The sequence below is a fragment of the Haliotis cracherodii genome, unplaced genomic scaffold, assembly GCF_022045235.1.
Source record: "Haliotis cracherodii isolate W230 unplaced genomic scaffold, xgHalCrac1.p SCAF_2, whole genome shotgun sequence".
NCBI lineage: Eukaryota > Metazoa > Mollusca > Gastropoda > Lepetellida > Haliotidae > Haliotis > Haliotis cracherodii.
This window is the reverse complement of record NW_027266275.1, coordinates 38,165,635-38,185,148: the sequence shown is the minus strand read 5'-3', so window position 1 is coordinate 38,185,148 and position 19,514 is coordinate 38,165,635. Positions and strand designations below refer to the sequence as shown.

Sequence of the window (19,514 nt, the reverse complement as noted above, 5' to 3'; positions counted from 1 at the left end):
TTATGTGGACCTACGGTGGATTTTAATGTTGACTAAACCCAGGAACCATTTGCTTTTGGGATGGTTAGGCTTCTTATCATGATACAACTTAATAGTAATCTTTTGCAGTGATATCGCAATTGTGGTTTGAAATGAAAGACTTCTTATCTTAAAATTATAGTTGCATATCAATCATGTTTCTTAACTTTGGGACCTATGAAGAATTGGGGTTGAATAGGTCTTCCGCAACCCATGCTTGTCATACGAGGCGATGAACAGGATCGGGTGGTCAGGCTCGCTGACTTGGTTGATGCATGTCATCGTATCCCAATTGCATAGATCGATGCTCATGATGTCAACCACTGGATTGCCTGGTCCAGACTTGATTATTTACAGACTGACGTCATATAGCTGGAATACTGCCGAGTGAGGCATTATCATATACAACATACAAACAAACAAACAAAAAAACTTAACTTTGGGGGAAGCAGAAAATCTGTGAATTCAGGGTTGAATAAATGTCTGTTTTGGATTTGGACCAATATTGGTGACTTGGATCAGGTTCAAATTGATGAACATTCCATTATGATACAGTGAACACCCTGTCAGAAGAATATCCCAGGTTCATTACAGCAATGCTTTCACGCAACTCCCCTGTCTGCGTGTGTTCTCTCTCTCTTCATGTACATGTAGTTCAGTACACATAACTCATAGAGAGACCATTTCAAAGACTTCTGTGACAGTGTACAATACATACTATATACATTCCTCTGCAAGAAAAGTTAACATCCTGCACTATGAAACAGAATTAGCATCTTTTCCCACTGAAATGATTGACCTAAACAACTACACAAATTAAACTTTATTCAGTAACTGATGTAGAAAATGTATTAAAAATGAAAGTCTTTTCACCTGCTGGGAAAAAAGACTTCAACATTTTTGAAGATTGATAACTCATTCAAAAGCCTATATATTATTGCATACTTTAATATACTGTAGTGCTGGGATGGCTAACTCGGGTACCAGGTCTGATGGATCCTGAGTAGGACCCTGGTACCCACAGGACTTCTCTGACCTAAGACTAGTCACATGAGATATGACATGAAGTAACAATGTAACATTTTGTGATAATATAAAAAACTTATCATGGTTACATCACCCTACACAGTTTCATAAAATAAATATGGTATCTAAGTATGATTTGAATATGAAGAATGTTTTCCAGAAATGTAATAGTGAAGGCCGAGTCGATTCATGTAATAAGGTAGTAAATTTGGACTCATTCCCGCCCTAATGTAGTGTATGTAAAACTCTATGGTTCGTCATTCAAATCGTATTTTGAAGTAAGGTTGGAAAGATGTCACACAAAAAAACGATGTCATAGCTGAAGATTGTCAAAATACAACAGTGGTTTTCTATGACTGGTTGTGATCAGTGCATCACGATTTAGAAATAATGGGTAATAAAGAATTATCATATCGCTCTTGCTTGGGAAATACACAAATTCTGACACTCGTTTTGTAAAATCAGTATGACACACGTTCGTATGACAATCTCGATGTATCATTGAACATGTATTGTGTTATGCCATTGCGAGAATTCCAGGTTGAAACTTGTCCCAAACAACCTTGGCTCTTTGTTTGATTGATTACATTCACCATATACTAGTATATCGTCCTTCAAAACATTTATGCTTCATGTGAATCACATTCGTCAACAGTTAGTGTTCCTTTTAATATTTTGGGATGGAAATTAAATAATTTATTTATTGTGATCCTGTCATCATTATATTATAACTTGTATTAATTTTACAAAAACTTTCATTTGAAAGTTGTTTATAAAAGTTTATTCGTTATATTTGAAAAGATTATAGTATTATATGGCAGGTGAATAAATGATATCTTTGAGAGCCAATGTAAACGTCTAAAATTGTATCATAAACACTCGAAAGTATAGATGTTCTTCGTGAATCGAACCCCTAAAAAATAATACATATGTCAAAATATAAGGACATGCACACTTAGAGTGATGTCCCTTGTCGGTTGCTATGGGACGACGACACTTCCGTCGATGAAAATTAGGCTCGATAGAGTTTCCCTTTTCACGTGTAATTTGTAAACATAAGTGCAGCTAGTTATTTGATGTTTTTATATGTTATCAAGTAAGATACATATTGATTTAGTGGTTGTAATAAGAATATTTCTGGAGCCTAATCGGAGCAAGTAACCAAACATTCTTCAAGCCACTTGGCTAACAAGATGTCAGTCATCACAAGAGTTCCAGAGCCGAATATTTGGCACGAAATCTGCAAAGGTACAGTTATGTTTCTTTATCTGTCCTAGTACTTTTCCGATCACGATTCCCAGTGTATCTTGGGCTAATATATCATCAAACGAAATTAGGGTAAAAGTTATGCTCATCAAAATGTTATTGATGATGATGAAAGAAGTGTTTGATGTCGCCTTGGAAAGAAATAGCCTGCGCCTATGTACTGCTCATGACGAGTTCTCGAACAGATAGCCTAACGGTTCAGTTGCAGATTCAGCTAAATTGACGTGCATCCAAATTTAATCTAAAAAAAACCGCATTCAGATTTAATAATTCCCATGTCGGATGGATGATGCATCTCTTGGCTGGGGAGTTTTGGGTGGAAAAATTGTTTCAAAAATATCTGAGCACATCTAGGCTAACAGCTAATATTAACTTTAATGTATTGTTTAGATAAATGATTCCAGAATGGGAAATACTTACTTCATGTTTTATACCTATAACTATATAAATTTATGTCTATCACTATAAAGCCATAGTATGAAGTCGTGGTGCCATTTCTGCTAGTTCCATGTTTAACTTTATGAAGAAAGTGTAATCCCAAATATAGCTTGTTATATTACCAGATCTTGTTGTCTGTGACCTACGGCCAAAGACCAAATATTGACCTGAGTTAATGAGATAATCCTTGTCCAGTTAACAGCCATGACAATAAACACGACATTTAGAAATGTAGTCGTGACACATGACAACCTGAATTGACTATGCACACATATGTAGTCAGTGGCACCAGGAAGTGTATTTGTTGAATATTGCTACAATATTTCTTTTCAGAAATAGCAGGACAAAGGCCTCCTTTCAGAGAAGAAGACACATCCTCGGTGCTTACAGATTACAAAGACTATGATCCTGCACTTCATCACCCAGTCTTTTTTGGAAAGATGCATGAGAGAATTGAGTCGGATGCTGACCCATTTGCAGAAATTGATGTAGCCAAGAGTCATCCATCCTGCGTGGGCTACTCTTTCACGCAGAAACCACCGAAATCACCTTTGCCACCGCCTCCTCCACCCCCAAACAAAGACACTTGTATGTTAGATTGTTTTATCATATTTTGTCATACTTTCACACACAGTCATAGATCTTGAGGTCCCTTAGGCATGCCAGAATCAATCTTCCCGAGGCAAGGGAGTATAACTGACTTTAGAAGTCCAGATTCCACTCTTGCCAAACTCTGCTGGAATGTCTGGGTGCGCGACCAGTGGCGATTACGAGTTATGTCCCTCCTGTTCACCAGTCAGATTCCATCTCTCATATCACTTGCATTAACTCCAAACAAAATGACGGCACCTATAATCAAGACAATCTGATCGATAGTCAAGATCCTTATTGTAATAAAATGGGTTCCCACCTTGAGAAGTGCATCAAATCACTTCAGGACCTTGATTAAAAACATTAAAAGATTTGGAAAATATCTGTAAACGTAGAGTTGACGGCACACATGTTCTGCAAATCCTGCAATTGACTGGAATCTCCATGGCAGTCTCCATGTTCTTTTTACACTTTTGCAGTTAGTTAACTCCCTTGCCTCAGGAAGATGGCCAGAATCCTATGACCATGGGTTTGAACCCCAGGTAAGCCCTGATTAGGATGTCAGCAACATACTTGTGCTCATATAAAGTGGCAAACGTATAAGACCTGCATCATTTTGGGCTTTCCTCCACATTAAGCTGACACACTGAATACTGTTCAAAGTGGAAATAAGACACTCTAGATCCAGATAGATTTCCACAATGTCTTTTTTGTACTTGTGTATATAGATTGTTCGGACAGATGACAGCTTCTAAGCTGAATGTTGCTTGCTGATGCTGTGGTATTCCTCGAAATGGAATTAAACTTGGGTGCATGCATAATTTCAGTATCATTCAAATCATATCTATTTCTCTAAGATGATAGACCATCTCTGTGGTCTAGTGGTAGAGCCTCTGCCTGGAGAGTGGAAGATTTGGGGTTTGAATATGGTACTTGTTGTTACCCTGCCTGGTGTTCATCATTAAGGGGTAAAAACAAGGCATGGTCAGTATTCTGTGTCTAAGTGGGGCATGGTATCCCAGTGGGCTAGCGCTATAAAATCAGCATTAGTCCAGACTAGTACAAGCAGCCACACACATGCACACAGGGTAATAATCTTGAAGACATCGTGAAAACCCATTTCACCTCACCTCTCAGATGAAACCTCTCTGTATGAAGATCCTACAAACCATCCATTGGATGTGGTGTCAGGTGAATTTTCTAATCAGCATCAAGGCTTCTTAATTTCATAGAACAACAGAGTGAAGCATTGAGAGCAGTATACCATATATTGCTGTCTCTAAAGCGACCCCAAGTATAAGGCGACCACCCTGTCCAAGTCTTTAAAATCAATGCAAATTTATACACCCCGCCTATAAAGTGAATCGGAATGAAGCACGTCACCAGCGCATACACAATCCCTACATTTGCAATAAAAACGTGTTTGTCTTCGGCAGAAAAAAATTATGTCATTTCCCTTCAGCGATCATATGATCATAACAATTAAACTTGGTCAATACAAATTTAAAAGTTGCGAAAATAAGTTGAAAAAAACACTAGACATGATCATTTACCGATTAAATTGTATTTCCTGTTCTGATAGGCATTGTTTTAGAGTGCAGTCAAAGTGTCCCTCAAGGTTCACCCGGTGAGTCCTTCTATGGAGGATATGTATATCTTCATGCAGAGAGGTTTTGTATGGGAGTAATACACCTGAGTTTAACAAGATTTGCAGAATGAAGATTGAGTCTCGCCATCTGTTCCTGTATTTTTACAGGCACGGCCCGAGAGTACCTGGAACATTATGTCCTCCCCGTTTTACTGCCAGCTCTCGAAGCGATGCTCCGCCAAGCCAAAACAGAAAAATGCTTTGAGGTACAAAATACATTCAGTGGATAAAAAAGTGTTTTAACATGATTAAATATACATTCTATGAGAGAAGAGTTTATGTGTTCTCAAATCTTTGTTGTAAGCTTTGATAAGAAAAGATTATAAGCCTGAAAATATTTTGCTCAGTGTACATTCAATTCATTTTGTATGTTAATAGCCGAACCTCTGTTGTAGTTAACATAATGAGGTTCTACAAAGTACCATTATTATTAGGACAGTTGATAAAATCAATTGATTTTTATCTTATTTAATAATGTCATTTCAATGTTTTAATTATATGTACCTCTCTATTGTCTTTTTTTCTATTGTACCTTTGTCTGTGGGCCAATGGCCTTAAATACCACAGACAGAATTGACTGATGAAACTGATAAACCACAACTGATCATTTTCATGTATTTCTAAATAATTTTATTTTGTCCACAGAGAAAGAGAACCAAATTCAACGCACTGGATTTTATTACCGAGTACTTATACAGGTAAACTTCATACCTTATCTGATGTGATCAGCAATCCAGGTGTTAGATCAAGTCAGAAACATCAGGGACAATTATTGGGATAGTGAGAATATGAAATTCAGTTTGTTTGTCTACAGGTATCTGTAACATCAAGAAATCAGAAGAAATAATAGCTGAAATGTATTTTGTTGAATAACTTTCATCCTTACAAAACGAAAATCACTGTTGGAATGCAAAGGAAATAGGAGAAATAAATCACTTAATAAATCAACAATTTATTGTTTCCTTGCTTGAAAGGTTATTTGTTTATTTGTGAAGGCGAAATCCCCAGTACACTGACCGAGGAGAAACTGACCTCTGGAGCATCCCATTTGTGCAGGAGTGGCTCAAGGAACAGTGAGTAGTGTAGGCAGCTTCTGGGGCAGGGACACTGTAGCTATGCACTCCTCAGATTTTACCATCCGACATCTACTGGTCGCTAATTCTGAGCTGTGATTCATGTCTTAAGTCTGGTGCTAGCTTTCACAAGCTCTGTCAGAGTGCAAATTAAGGAATATCATGGACATATTTTGCTTTTGTTCCTTGTGTTCAGGACAATTCATCATCGAAAACCATCTCCCACCATTGATACTGTTGTCTATTATGTCTCTCTGTTGCAGTCTATCTTGTTTCACTGTTGCCAGTCCATTATGTCTCTCTGTTGTTGTCCCATCATTTCTTTCTGTTGCCAGTCCATTATGTCTCTCTGTTGTTGTCGGGGTGGTCGGGTAGCTTAGTGTTAAAGCATTTGCTCGTCACACCGAAGACCTGGGTTCAAATCCCAATATGGGTACAATGTGTGAAGCCCATTTCTGGTGTCACCCGCCATGATATTGCTGGAATATTGCTAAAAGCGGCGTAAAAACTATACTCACTCACTCTGTTGTTGTCCATCATTTCTTTCTGTTGCCAGTCCATTATGTCTCTCTTTTTGTTGTCCGTAATGTCTCTCTGTTGCCAGTCCATCATGTGTATCATGTCTCTCTGTTGCCAGTCCCCGCCCACCACTGCCCCTGTCGCTCATCTGGACCGAGGAGGAGGCTGCTCTCATTATTCAGTCCCACTGGAGAGGCTATCTGGTAAGTTACTTTGAGAGTAAGGCCACACTTATTATAGTGTTTATGGATTTTCGCAATTACCTTGGATTGGCCGGAAAAAGTATTAAATGTGTGTGTGCCTAAAATAAAAAATTGTTTGTGTACAAAATATGAGCTTATGCTGTTGGACAGGATTTTTTACTTTTATTGTAATTCTGAGAAATTTTTGTTGCAATAACAAGAGACTACATACAATGCATTTGTTCAATTATTAGTATGTAAAAAATGATAGCTACTTCAATTTTACTTAACTTTTGTTGAATCATATTTCATTTTTCTAATCCGTCATTGTTGGGAAAATAAATTTAACTATTTAAAATTTATTTTTTCATTGTGGCTTTTGACTTGATTCAGCATGTTCAGTAAAATGAAATAAAGCCCCCAAACAAATACACCCCAATGAAGAATAACTGAGTATCAGCTCCCCCGGAAATAATGTTTTAAGTTTGTTTTGTTTGTTGTTAAATGCCGCATTCAGCAATATTGCAGCTATATGATGGCAGTCTGTAAATAATCAAGTCTGGATCAGACAATCCAGTGATTGATATCATGAGCGTCGATCCAGGCAATGGGGACATAATGATGTGCATCATCAAGTCAGCGAGCCTGACCACCCGAAAGCCACTTCTAACCCGGATCTTCATGATTTAAGTCCCCAGTTTTCCGAGTAGGTTATTCTAGATAGTATTCTCGGTCATTATCAGAAAGGAAACTGAGAAATAGAACCATATAGGGAAACTTCACGGACCTTTTGTTCGTCCCAGTGTTAAACCCAACTCACTCACTCACCTATGGTTGTGTTGACATCATGTTATCAATGAACGCATTCTTTCTACCTCACTGGGAAATTTTACCTGGGCCAAACCCATGAAAAAAAGGGTTCTCATCAACCCATGCTTGCCATAAAAGGCGACTAAAGGGATCGGGTGGTTAGGCTCGCTGACTTGGTTGATGCATGTCATTGTATCCCAGTTGCGTAGATTGATGCTCATGATGTCAATCACTGGGTTGTCTGATCCAGACTTGATTATTTATAAATCACCTTCATAACAACAAACAAACCTGAGCCTACATCTGGGTGGAACATTCATGCATGTTCTAAAGATACATGCTCAGTGGGAATGTCATTGAAAGGCAGTATATGTTTATTGTCAGGATATTTTCCAGTCGATAATCAGTACTGAATTTTCCAGTCAGGGTTCCCTTGAACAAAGCAATCCTAGCGCTATGAGTATTGTAAGTCTATGATAAAGTAGCGAGATACTATCATCATAACGTTAAGATCACATAGTGTAAAGGAACCCTGATTGGAAAATTCAGTACTGATAAACAACTGGAAAATATCTATCTCCCCAAGGCAAGGGCGTCAACTGACAATAAAGTCCAGTTTCCGCCCTTGCCAAACTAGGCTGGAATTACGGAGTTACAATTTGGCAATGCGTAGTCCATTCAAAATCGTGTTACGAACTAGGCATCCAGTTTGTAAACATCATGTTTTCAATGCGCAGATTTTGGTCTACTGCAGGGTTTGCAAAGCATGCGTACCACCAACTGGGCAACAATTATTTTGCAAATCCTTTCATGTTTTCAATCAAGGTGCTCAAGTGATTTGATACACTTTGTGGGGTAAGACCTGTTTTATAAAAACATAGATGAGATCGTCTTGACTGGGTGTGGCCATTTTGTTTGAAGCAAATGCAAGTAATATGAGAGCCACTATGATCGTGCCTGGAAATTACTGCCTACTTTGGCAAGGGTTGAAACTGGACTTCGATAGTCAGTTAATGCCCTTGCCCCGAGAAGATGGAAAATACTCCGACTTTAACTGAAATAAACTGACTCTCAATGACATCCCCACTGAGCAGTGCATCTTTAGAACATGCACAGCCTTGTATTGAATGACCCACCCAGATGTTACAGATCACCATCACCATCTGGCTATTGCTGTCATATGAGGGGACCACCTGTACATTGTGTCTCCATACCAACAGCATGGTTCCATTGAACTCAGTCTCAGGTTTGTTGGGCACATACTTATTCAGGCATCTGGGATATTACTGGAATATTCCTGACTATGGCTTAAAACAACCAACAAAACAAAACTTTATCAACACAATGTCTGCTTGTGTCCAGGTTCGTCGGGTTCCAGAAATCCAGGAACTCCGCCAGTGGCAGAAGGAATGGCAGGAGGAGAATCGAGGGATCCAGACCCGTGTCTGCGACTTCTGGGACAAACAGATGCCAGACTGGGACAAACCCACACCCACTGCCTCCAAGACCAACATGGAGACTGGGGAGGATCTGCCCCCTGCAGTCCAGTCCCCAACCCCTGCAGCCCCGTCTCCAACCCCCGCAGTCCAGTCCCCGACCCCTGCAGTCCAGTCTCCAACCCCTGCAGTCCAGTCTCCAACCCCCGCAGTCCAGTCCCCGACCCCCGCAGTCCAGTCCCCGACCCCTGCAGTCCAGTCTCCAACCCCCGCAGTCCAGTCCCCGACCCCCGCAGTCCAGTCTCCGACCCCCTCAAAGTAGAGAGCGGGATCACCATGTGTTATTTCATTCCATTGCTTCCACTGGATGGTGTGTGATCTGTTCACAAAACATCAATGAAACATTTTAATCAGACTTATTTGTTGGATGGCAGTATCTTCATGGGTACTTGACGGAGATTAATGAATGATGATTATACATTCCCAGTCTTATTGCAGTGATTTCACTGGTGTCAGCTGTAGGTCGGAGCTCTAGCATTCTTCTTAGAGACAGAATATAAGTTTTCTCTGAATGAATAACAAAAGTTTGGGGTGGGGTTGCCATACAATTTTTTTCTATGGACATCTGAACATTTGGGTGTATGTAAATTAGGATTCTAAGTAATATGTTTGCACTATTTCTTGAACAAATGATTTTTGGTTCCTTACATTGTATTGAAGAAATATTTTCCATTTGTTTTTTAATTCCTGCAGTGATTCACCATTATAAAGTAAAGCAAATGCTTATAATCCGACAAGTGATGCTACCTCTCTAGGACTATCATTTGGAAACTTTGTTTTAAGTACATATTTTTTTAAGGACATTTGATGTCTGACTATAGTCAGCTGAGACAAACAAGCTCATAAAATAGAAAAGTAAATTACTGTTAATTCAGGACATCAACCAATGTATACACAAATAGGTTTATTCATAGAGCCATCTTGGCTGTTTAATATCAGCGCACAGAGTCCTGACGACATTGTTTAAAACCTGACATGACAGTTATATTCTATAGATCCTTTTGTGAACGAAATACTTATGACTGTTTTGAAGCATAAAAAATCTAATGAAGCTTGTTGTGTTAGGATTGTAAGTTAAAATATTTGTGTATATATGTATATATGTAAATCTGTACTTTTCTGCCATTGTAAATACATTAACGTCTTCAATCTGTAATGTTTCCTGGGAGTTAAAAACACTCCAGTGTTTCAGTGAGAAATAATAAACAAAAACAAAACTTATTTCATTTGTTTATTGCTTTCCTAGATCAATTGATTTTTTTTCAACAAAATGAGAAATTACAAACTGCAAATGACAATTTTCAGTGGTTTTTCTTTTTTTCTGTGGTACATGTATTATCATTTACAGGTAACATGTTTCAAGGAACCTGGTGTGATTCACAAAATGTCAAAATATTTAAGACACATTTCACTATCATCTAATTTAACCTTGCAAAGTCAACAACAAACCTACATTAATTTCCAAAGTAACTTTCAATTCCATGCAGAAACAGCAGTAAATTAGTGTACAAATCACAAAAAAACAGTTCTTAAAAATATTTCCACCCTTTCAGAAAATTCAACAAGCTGTCCAGTTTATGAATTTGCCCCTTTTTAACAGCAGTTAAAATATACACTTGTTTTTCATGACCTATTATTGACTGTGGAGTGGGGATTTTTGTTCTTATTTGATTACTTAGTAGTTAAAAGCTGTTCAAGAAAACTTGATTCTAATGTATACTACTCAAAACAAGTTAAAGAACACCTACAACTGGAAGGCTGTGTGTTGCAATACCCACCAGCCATGACAGATTAACTATAGTTAGATGAAACATATTGGGTGTTCTTCAACCTCTTTTGAGTACCATACAATTTTAATATGACTTTTCTTGGCTATGGTCCTGAAGTTCGAACAGACGAGTCAAGGCCATGCTGGCCATGTCAAGGTACCCCCATGAATCTGACACACAATGAATGGCAGGGAATGTGCAAAAAGTTGGAATCCTCTGAAAAAAAAGGAAATTTGAGTCTAAAAAGTTGTTTCTTGACTGTGATAAAAATGGAGAAAAAAAACAGAACCCCAAACCCCCAACCCAAACCCATTGGGCGGGGCTAGGTCATGAGAAACAAGAAATTTATCTTAACAAGTGTAACATCACATATTACATGATGACCATCTGAACAGTAATCCGGTAGATTTCCGTATCTTTCAAAAGTTGGAACTCGAACTGACTGTTAGTCCCCCTTGCTGTGATTCCGCTATTGACAATGATCTGTAAATGTCGGCTGTAATGTAAAGCTGACATAAATACTGTAAAACCACAAAATTCAACTCAAATTTCATTTCGTTAATACCCTTTCATCTCGGTTACACTTTATCAAGAGATATTTCATTTCATATCCCACATCGATATATCACCAGGGACCATGAACTACTTTTTATAGAACTGGTGAAATGCTTCCAATGATGAGATGTTGGTAAAATAGAAATAATCTTGACTATATGCAGCATTTGTGAGAGTGTTTGGTCTGACACGGATGTGAATGATATTTCAGTTACATCATGGCGTGTCAGCTTAATGTGAGAGGAAAGCTAGAAGGGATGCAGGTCTTAGAGTTAACCACTTTGGGGAAACCACCAGATGGGTATGGTACCGACAAACCCAGAAACATAACCAGGGGGATCTTGGATTAGAAAAATACCTGTTTCTGTCAAATGGTTTATACATTTTGAAACAAAACATTCTCACGAAACAGACCTTGTGTAACAGATTTCATTCATTTAATACATGTTTCGGACTAGCCCATTATGGTAACATAGTTGTGGTTCACAACAAGACCAGAAAACTCACTTTGTAAGCTTCAAATTAATTAAGGCCACACATTTAACTGCCCACCGCCCCTACTGAAAAGCATATGGAAAAAATAATACAGCATAAAAGTATTTATTTTTATTATGTCTCCCGCTAGTACTAAAGACCCTCTTATACAATATGAAATGTTATATATAAATTCCATGTCTACATCACTATTTGTATTGTGACTGACCTTGTGTGAAAAAGCTGTAATAACCCAATGAAAGATAACATTAAAAAAGAGTGACCTGAACAGAAAAAAACAGAAAGACCTCACAGCTAATGTAGCCATGCTTAACTCTAATGATGAATGCTGGTTTTATTGTTTTACTGGTATGCAGGGTATTATTATGTAAGCAAATATAATTCTACTTCCAGACCCCAAAATGCACTAGATTGCGAAGGACCCACTACATGAGAGAGTTAACTAAAGGATGTAGCTATTCACATGAATTTAAGTACTCTATGAAACTGAGCATAGCACAATTGCATGATAGAAACAGATCAACATCCAACTTATAACAAGCACAAGCAAAACAGTGATTAAACATCAAAAACATTTCATTTGTGCATATCACAAACAATAAACAATTACTTGCAATGATATTTTACTTATATGCTGATAGAAGTACATTAGCAACAAAAACAAGCACATTGGAAAATCTTCTCACAGTCACTTGTTTGGTTTGATGAACGAACTGCAAATATACACCAGGAAGTAAATCGACAAGTTATCAACTTGCTATTTCATGCCGTACTGAGATCAAGTAACTATACGTTAACAAAACATGAAGTGTTTTTTTACTAACTTGGTTTACAGAGAGCCGAAAGGAGGCACATCAGTGATGCTTGTATCATCTACGCTTCACTCTCGAACACAACTACAACTCTGACAACCCAAGCTGCATCATAAGGGCTATCAGAGATTCTAACTGTACTTGCTGTATTAAGCTGCAAGTATTCTATGAGCACCCCTCGGGGCGGTCGGGTAGCCTAGTGGTTAAAGTGTTCGCTCATCACACCGAAGACCCGGGTTCGATTCCTGACATACGTACAATGTGTGAAGCCCATTTCTGGTGTCCCCCGCCGTGATATTGCTGTAATATTGCTAAAAGCGGCGTAAAACCAAGCTCAGTCACTCCACCTTGAACACCCCTACTAAGACAGATAATATAAATGACAGTCCATATTTTCTTGCTTATATTGCAGGTTTGTTTTAAAGACAACACAGCACTGTAGAATGTGTTGTTAACAACATACAACACTATTACACGTACAGCCTGACAGTCGGAACATAATTGTATCTGGACCCAACAAGTGGGTGATAGCATGAGTAACAAGGACTACAATCATTCAGGATGTACAAAACCACCTGATCTCAACATCTGTCCTCATCGTGAAACGTTTCATCCATATCCAAAGCACTTGTCAACAATGTTGTGAAATGAAAAAATACATGTCAGCAGAATATCTAATGGAATGAAGTAAATGAGATGCAAAGAACAGAGATCTGACCTTCCGCTGGAATAATGACTGCTTCCCATGGACGAATGACAACCTCCCAAGGACGAATAACAACCACCCATGGATGAATGACAACCTCCCAAGGACGAATGACAACCTCCCATGGACGAATGATAATCAACCATGGATGAATGACAACCTCCCATGGACGAATGATAACCTCCCAAGGATGAATGACAACCTCCCATGGACGAATGACAACCTCCCATGGATGAATGACAACCTCCCAAGGATGAATGACTCCCACTGATATATAACTCCCACTGATAATTCAAAGCAGAAAGATGTGACAAACCCTCCCTCCATCAGAGTTGACATCAGGTGAACATTCAAAACAGCCAATGAGCATGAATTCTTTGTATGAGCGAGTGGAGATCTTGGTACAGCATGTTTGATATTTGTATCTTGAAACAAACATTTTCCCAATGTAAAATAACATAGGTTACATTTTATACAACTCAAAAGAAGTTAAAGAACATCTGATTTTTTCATTTGATTATTCTTAATCTGTAATGTCATAACATTAACTACAGCCATATGAAGAAATCGGGTGTACTTCAATTCCTTTTAAGTAGTATAAGATGCAGATATTTTCCACACCCTTTCATTTGATAGCACCATGGCATCTGTACCGAGAAGGGTGTATTATTGAATGAATATTGGTCTTATGCGTTGGTTTTCTTACACATCAACATTTCCAAATTTTTGTTTGTTGTTAAGCGCCCCACTCAGCAATACTTCAGCTATATGACACGGTCTGTAAATAATCAAGTCTAGACCAGACAATCCAATGATTGACATCACGAGCATCGATCATGCAATTGGGATATGATTACATGCAACAACCATATCAGCGAGTGACCACCCTTTCCCGCTAGTCACCTCCTACGACAAGCATGGTCGCCTTTTTCAGGAAGCATGGGTTGCTGAAGACATATTCTAACCCGGATCTCCATCTTCACTTTTCAAATGAAGGTGGTGAAGAAATGAAACTGAATCGTCTTTGATCCGACATCTGAATGGCTCAAGTATTCACAGAAACTTCAAGCTTGGATGGTCAAACCTTCGTTCAGGGCTCACCTGAAGCAATGCTGTAAGATTTGTCAGATCTTTACGCGATTTGTATCGGAGTAAAAGATCTGATATTAAGATTGTGGTCACTGTTGTGCAGATCTGTAAATATGCAACTGGTTCTACGACTATGTTGGAGAGGTCTTCAAATAGGCACAATGCCTGTTGACCAATCCGGGTTTTAATTCATAGAAATAAAATATTGGTTTAACTACAACTACACAGCAATAGTGGGACTAGACTACACTGGCACTACGTCCCATCAAACATTATGGCTGGTATCTGACCTCCCAGTAATACTATGTCATGTCAAACACATACCACCTTCTGAAGGCTATTATATCTGGAGTGACATGATCCTATGGCTTATTTTCAGTCTGTGTTCCATACAAACACCAGGAGGACTTGTGGACAAATATTTCAACAAGTGGAAATAATCCAGTTGGATATATAATTCAGTGGAACATAGTCATGAGTGGTCAGTACCAACAGATAGGGCTGGGACAGCTAACTCAAGGACCCGAGTACCCACGGTACTACCCGGACCCGTGGTTAGTCACGTGATATACTGTGTAATGACAAAAATGATCTAGAACTCCATGGTTACACTACATGTCACTAATGTTTGACTATGCATGCATTCCTTCTGACTTTTATATGTTTGAATAAAGATTGCACTTCAGTCAACTTCTTTGTATGCATAACCAGATCTTTTTATTTGTGTCTCTAAATACATTTTGCCAGGGCTACGGTCAAACAATTCCAAATCGGACATTTGTACCTATATCTTGAGACCTACAACGGGTCCCTGGGTAGGGTATTATGGGTGTGGGTACCCACGTAGGGTAATAGGGGGGGGGGTTAGTAAATTTGGTCTTGTCCCAGCCCTACACAAAGTACATAAACACTTCTTTTGCATGCTACAAATAGCATAACAACTGTTGATTTGACATTTGACATTTCAGCAGTTGCACTTTTAATCATCAAATCATCTGAAGTCTTTAAGTTATAGACGTCTCCAAGGATACATGCAAACATTTGCCCTAGATGCTATGAATGAGATGCAAAAGTAACAGGAATCATGAGAAGAAGCTGCATAATGTGTATTGTAAGCTATGAACACAAGGACACAAGCGACCCTCTGACTTTACCCTAACCCTGCAGTCAGTCTTTGGTCTTGATTAATATATGTACGCCTAAGGTTAGTAACTTGAAAAAATTGAATTATAAAAAATAAAAATAATATGAAAATGAAAATCAGTGTTTTTATTATTTTGCCGATCAGAAATAAGTAATATGTTTAAAACACCCCAACCTAACAGTTGCTATCAAAATAAATATTTTTTAATGAAAAATACTATGATCAAAACTTTTATTCTTCTTTCCTTACCTACTTAACATATTAAGAAAAAAATCAACTATTTTTATATTTTTCGACCTACCAATCTGAATTTTTGGGCCCCAAATCCATAAAACTGTAGGACAGACCAAGGATCATAATCTGGGCTTAGTTGGGATTCAAACCCACTATCAGTGGCTTGTCATGCACAGGGAATAATGGCACTTTTGTCCACTGTGCCGATGTGCTCCTACTTGGGTGTGGAAGATCAGGTGCAGGCATTGACCACATAGCAAGCTTCTGATGCTAAGTCACCTGTGACCATTATTCTGTCCAGAAAAAGAAATGCTGCAAACAATATGTCCACGAGACCCAAGCAATCCACTCTCACGTTCAAATTAAAATTCCCCTAAAACACACATTAAAACAACTACCAGTCTTAAAATGACACATTTTCCTGAACATCAGAAAACAATCAAATGTTGCATAATGTTGTCAAGAACCATCCAACAAATCATGGAATATTTATCATACATAGAAACCAAGGAGTCAGATATGACCTTGACCTGTGACCTGACCTGATGCATATATACATGTATATACAATGAGAGCTATCGTCTCTCCACGTATCTGCAGGCATGTCTTCTTTTGCGAACTTGTACTCCTAATGTTGCATCAAACAGGCACACACACTGCACGGACAGACTGGACGTCTTGTCCGTGACAGATTTTCACTCCACTGCATTTGTAAGTCTAACACTAGGGTGTAATGATGCTAAGGTTACAAGAGGATACACAACATGATACACGTAAACTCGTTTCTCGGCATTTTCGGAGACATTCAACCGACACCTATTTGAATTGATTAATGAACCGTGGCCTGAGATCTCTTGGGCATACAGTCAGAAAACATACTACTCAAAAGAAATTAAAGAACACACAATCTTTCCACATGAGTACAGTTAATCTAACAGATAACTATAGTCAGAAAAACATTGGGCGCTCTCTAACTTCTTTTCAGTAGTATACATACATACCGTATTCGACATAATAAGCGCTCAGGACGCTCTCAAAATTAGAAATAGGGGGCTCTTATTAGAATATTATTTTGAGTTGAAAGATCGTAAATTTCGTGGTTTATTCTGACAGCCTGATATGTTAATATACGACATATATTTTCCAGGATTTAATTGCCTATAATTAAGGGTGCATATAACATATGAGTGCATATTATACACGAATAAATAAGTCTTGTGTACATTAATCAGTTGGAAGGGGTGCTAATTGAGATTGTTCACTAGCCAACATATTAGCAAATATCGCTGTGGGCGCTTATTAGAGCAGGGCGCTTATTACGTTGAATACGGTAGGTGAATTGGTACACCCGTGACCAGGATGTAGTAATCAAAGATAAAACAACTGTTCTAAGATTACAGGTCTCTCTGCAAGTATTGGAATAACATGGTATCTTCTGGAACTTTTAGTTTAGAAAACAGGTGAAACAGCCATATAATGAAACAATTGAATGTAATTATTCTTCAACTATAACAATTGAATTCATGCAGGAATACATTGGCATTGAATGCCCATTTCCTTCCAAATAAATACTGACAGAACCCGAGTCATGCTTAAAGGAAAGCTGTTCAACAATATAACATGCATGCCCACAAGTTTGGATAGCCTACTAAAAGTAAATGACTCTTCATACTATCAGGGATACTTTCACTTTGCGCTATCAACCCCAATTCAACAGGTCTGTTCTGGGAACAGTTTGTAAACATGGTCAACCAAGCCAGTCACACATGGAGAGCTACTTGGCCAGAGACTTCATGAAGTTGTCCAGGTTGAATTCGTTCTCATACTGCTTCTCGTCCCAGAGATCCCCCAGGTTCTCCAGGATGGTTCTCATGGTCTCCCGCTTGAGGGCGCCGTCCTTGGCAGCGCTGGCCGCACTCTCCCCCTTCTTCTTGTCCCCCAGGGTGAAGAGGTCCAGCAGTTGGTCGGTGCCCATGGTCTGCAGGCTGGAGTTGTCCTGAGTGATCACGGTGTTGGCTATTGTCAACTTGAACTTCTGCAGCCTGAAGCCAGGGAGTGAATCAGTTAGGAGATGCTGCACTAGGAGTAACACATGCTGCATAGTGAGATTCACACATGATACATTTGGAGATGATCTCCTCCTGAAGTAAACATTCCCAACCTATCCCATGATCTCCAGTAAACATGACCCAACTGACCCCATCATCTCTTCTTGCAGTAAACATGACCCAATGTACTCCATGACCTCCAGTAAACATGACCCAATGTACCCCATGACCTCCAGTAAACATGACCCAATGTACCCCATGACCTCCAGTAAACAACCTAATGTACCCCATGACCTCCAGTAAACATGACCCAATGTACCCCATGACCTCCAGTAAACATGACCCAACTTACTCCATGACCTCCAGTAAACATGACCCAATGTACCCCATGACCTCCAGTAAACAACCTAATGTACCCCATGATCTCCAGTAAACATGACCCAATGTACCGGATGACCTCCACTAAATATGACCCAACTTACCCCATGATCTTTTCCTCCAGGGTGCCACGGGTGATGAGACGATAAACATTTACCACTTTCTTCTGCCCAATACGATGAGCTCTGTCCATAGCCTGGAATGTGAACCAAGCATTTTAACCTCAACGTTATGATTATTATCTCACGGCTCTTGAGTGAGTGAACGAGTCGGGTTTAATGCTGCTTTTAACATTATTCCAGTAATATCACTGCATGTCAGCTTAATTTGGGAGGAAAGCCTGAAGTGATGCAGGTCTCAGACGTTTACCACTTCGGTGAAACAAATGAGCACGGGTATGGTGCTGACAAACGTAGAAACCAAGGGCTTTTGAAACCTCAACTGGAAACAATTATCACCTCCTTTCAGGAGTGACAAGATGCTACCTGACAGAATCCATCACACGAAGTACTTTCAGTCCAATCTTCCACTCTAAAACTATTTAAAAAAGCAATTTATGTTTATAATATTTTTTTCTTGGGTGCAAATGTTCAGCAGTTTTTTTTATCAAGACCTCCACGGGGCTAGACATTGGCACCGGTGCACTAGCCAGAGTGTTTATCTAACATTAAAGGCATCTTGATGACTAGTAGAATTTCTTGGGATGGCCATATATATTTGGGCAAGTATCATCAATGTTTAAAATATTAAAAAGTATAACATTACGAAACTTCAAAAGTTTTAATTCTGATTCTGCTTATCCTGAACAAGTTTCAATTGTGGTCCTACTGCCATACTCTTATACTCAATATGTTTACGACTTATATCAATCTTTTCATCTATTACCTTGTATGCAGTCAATAGGAACACCCTATGCTGTGTTCAATATGTGGACTAATACACAAAAGCTAGTTTTGAGCTTGTAGACAATTCTGGGTAATTTCTACCACAGCCTTGAGTCGTACTGACCTGCAAATCCTTCATAGGGTTCCAGTCATGTTCCACAAATATCACAGTGTCGGCCCCGGTCAGGTTGAGGCCCAGCCCTCCGACATGGGTGGTGAGCAGAAGCATGTCTATAGATGGATCGTTGTTGAATCTGAGACAACACAGACATGACATTGGTTGGTTCACAATCATCTTACATAAGGATTGTGGACAGCTTATGAATGAATTCC

General features: G+C 38.9%; 2 protein-coding genes across 2 annotated transcripts in view; one reads left to right on the top strand and one right to left on the bottom strand.

The window, feature by feature from the left end:
* Positions 1-2,034: 2,034 nt before the first annotated feature.
* On the top strand, positions 2,035-9,400 carry LOC139468063 (IQ domain-containing protein K-like). The gene is made up of 7 exons (XM_071249766.1): positions 2,035-2,292; positions 3,082-3,336; positions 5,096-5,193; positions 5,633-5,685; positions 5,983-6,060; positions 6,698-6,782; positions 8,934-9,400. Exons 1-7 carry the CDS (start codon positions 2,238-2,240, stop codon positions 9,327-9,329), a joined length of 1,020 nt encoding a protein of 339 aa, XP_071105867.1. The 5' UTR covers positions 2,035-2,237; the 3' UTR covers positions 9,330-9,400.
* Positions 9,401-13,926: 4,526 nt separating this feature from the next.
* Positions 13,927-19,514, bottom strand: part of LOC139468062 (TATA-binding protein-associated factor 172-like) — a 63,950-nt gene continuing 58,362 nt past the window's right edge. Inside the window, exons 37-39 of the mRNA XM_071249765.1 lie at positions 19,306-19,435; positions 18,402-18,493; positions 13,927-17,913 (exon numbers count right to left, since the gene is read on the bottom strand). Coding sequence (XP_071105866.1) covers positions 17,646-17,913; positions 18,402-18,493; positions 19,306-19,435 — 490 coding nt within the window. The 3' untranslated portion in view covers positions 13,927-17,645. The remainder of the gene's footprint in view (positions 17,914-18,401; positions 18,494-19,305; positions 19,436-19,514) is intronic.

Excerpts from the sequence above, each read along its gene's own strand:
- LOC139468063 (XM_071249766.1), top strand. The coding sequence starts at position 2,238 with ATGTCAGTCATCACAAGAGTTCCAGAGCCGAATATTTGGCACGAAATC. Across the intron at positions 5,686-5,982 it reads ATTACCGAGTACTTATACAG|GCGAAATCCCCAGTACACTG; the intron begins GTAAACTTCATA and ends TTATTTGTGAAG. Across the intron at positions 6,783-8,933 it reads CCCACTGGAGAGGCTATCTG|GTTCGTCGGGTTCCAGAAAT; the intron begins GTAAGTTACTTT and ends GCTTGTGTCCAG.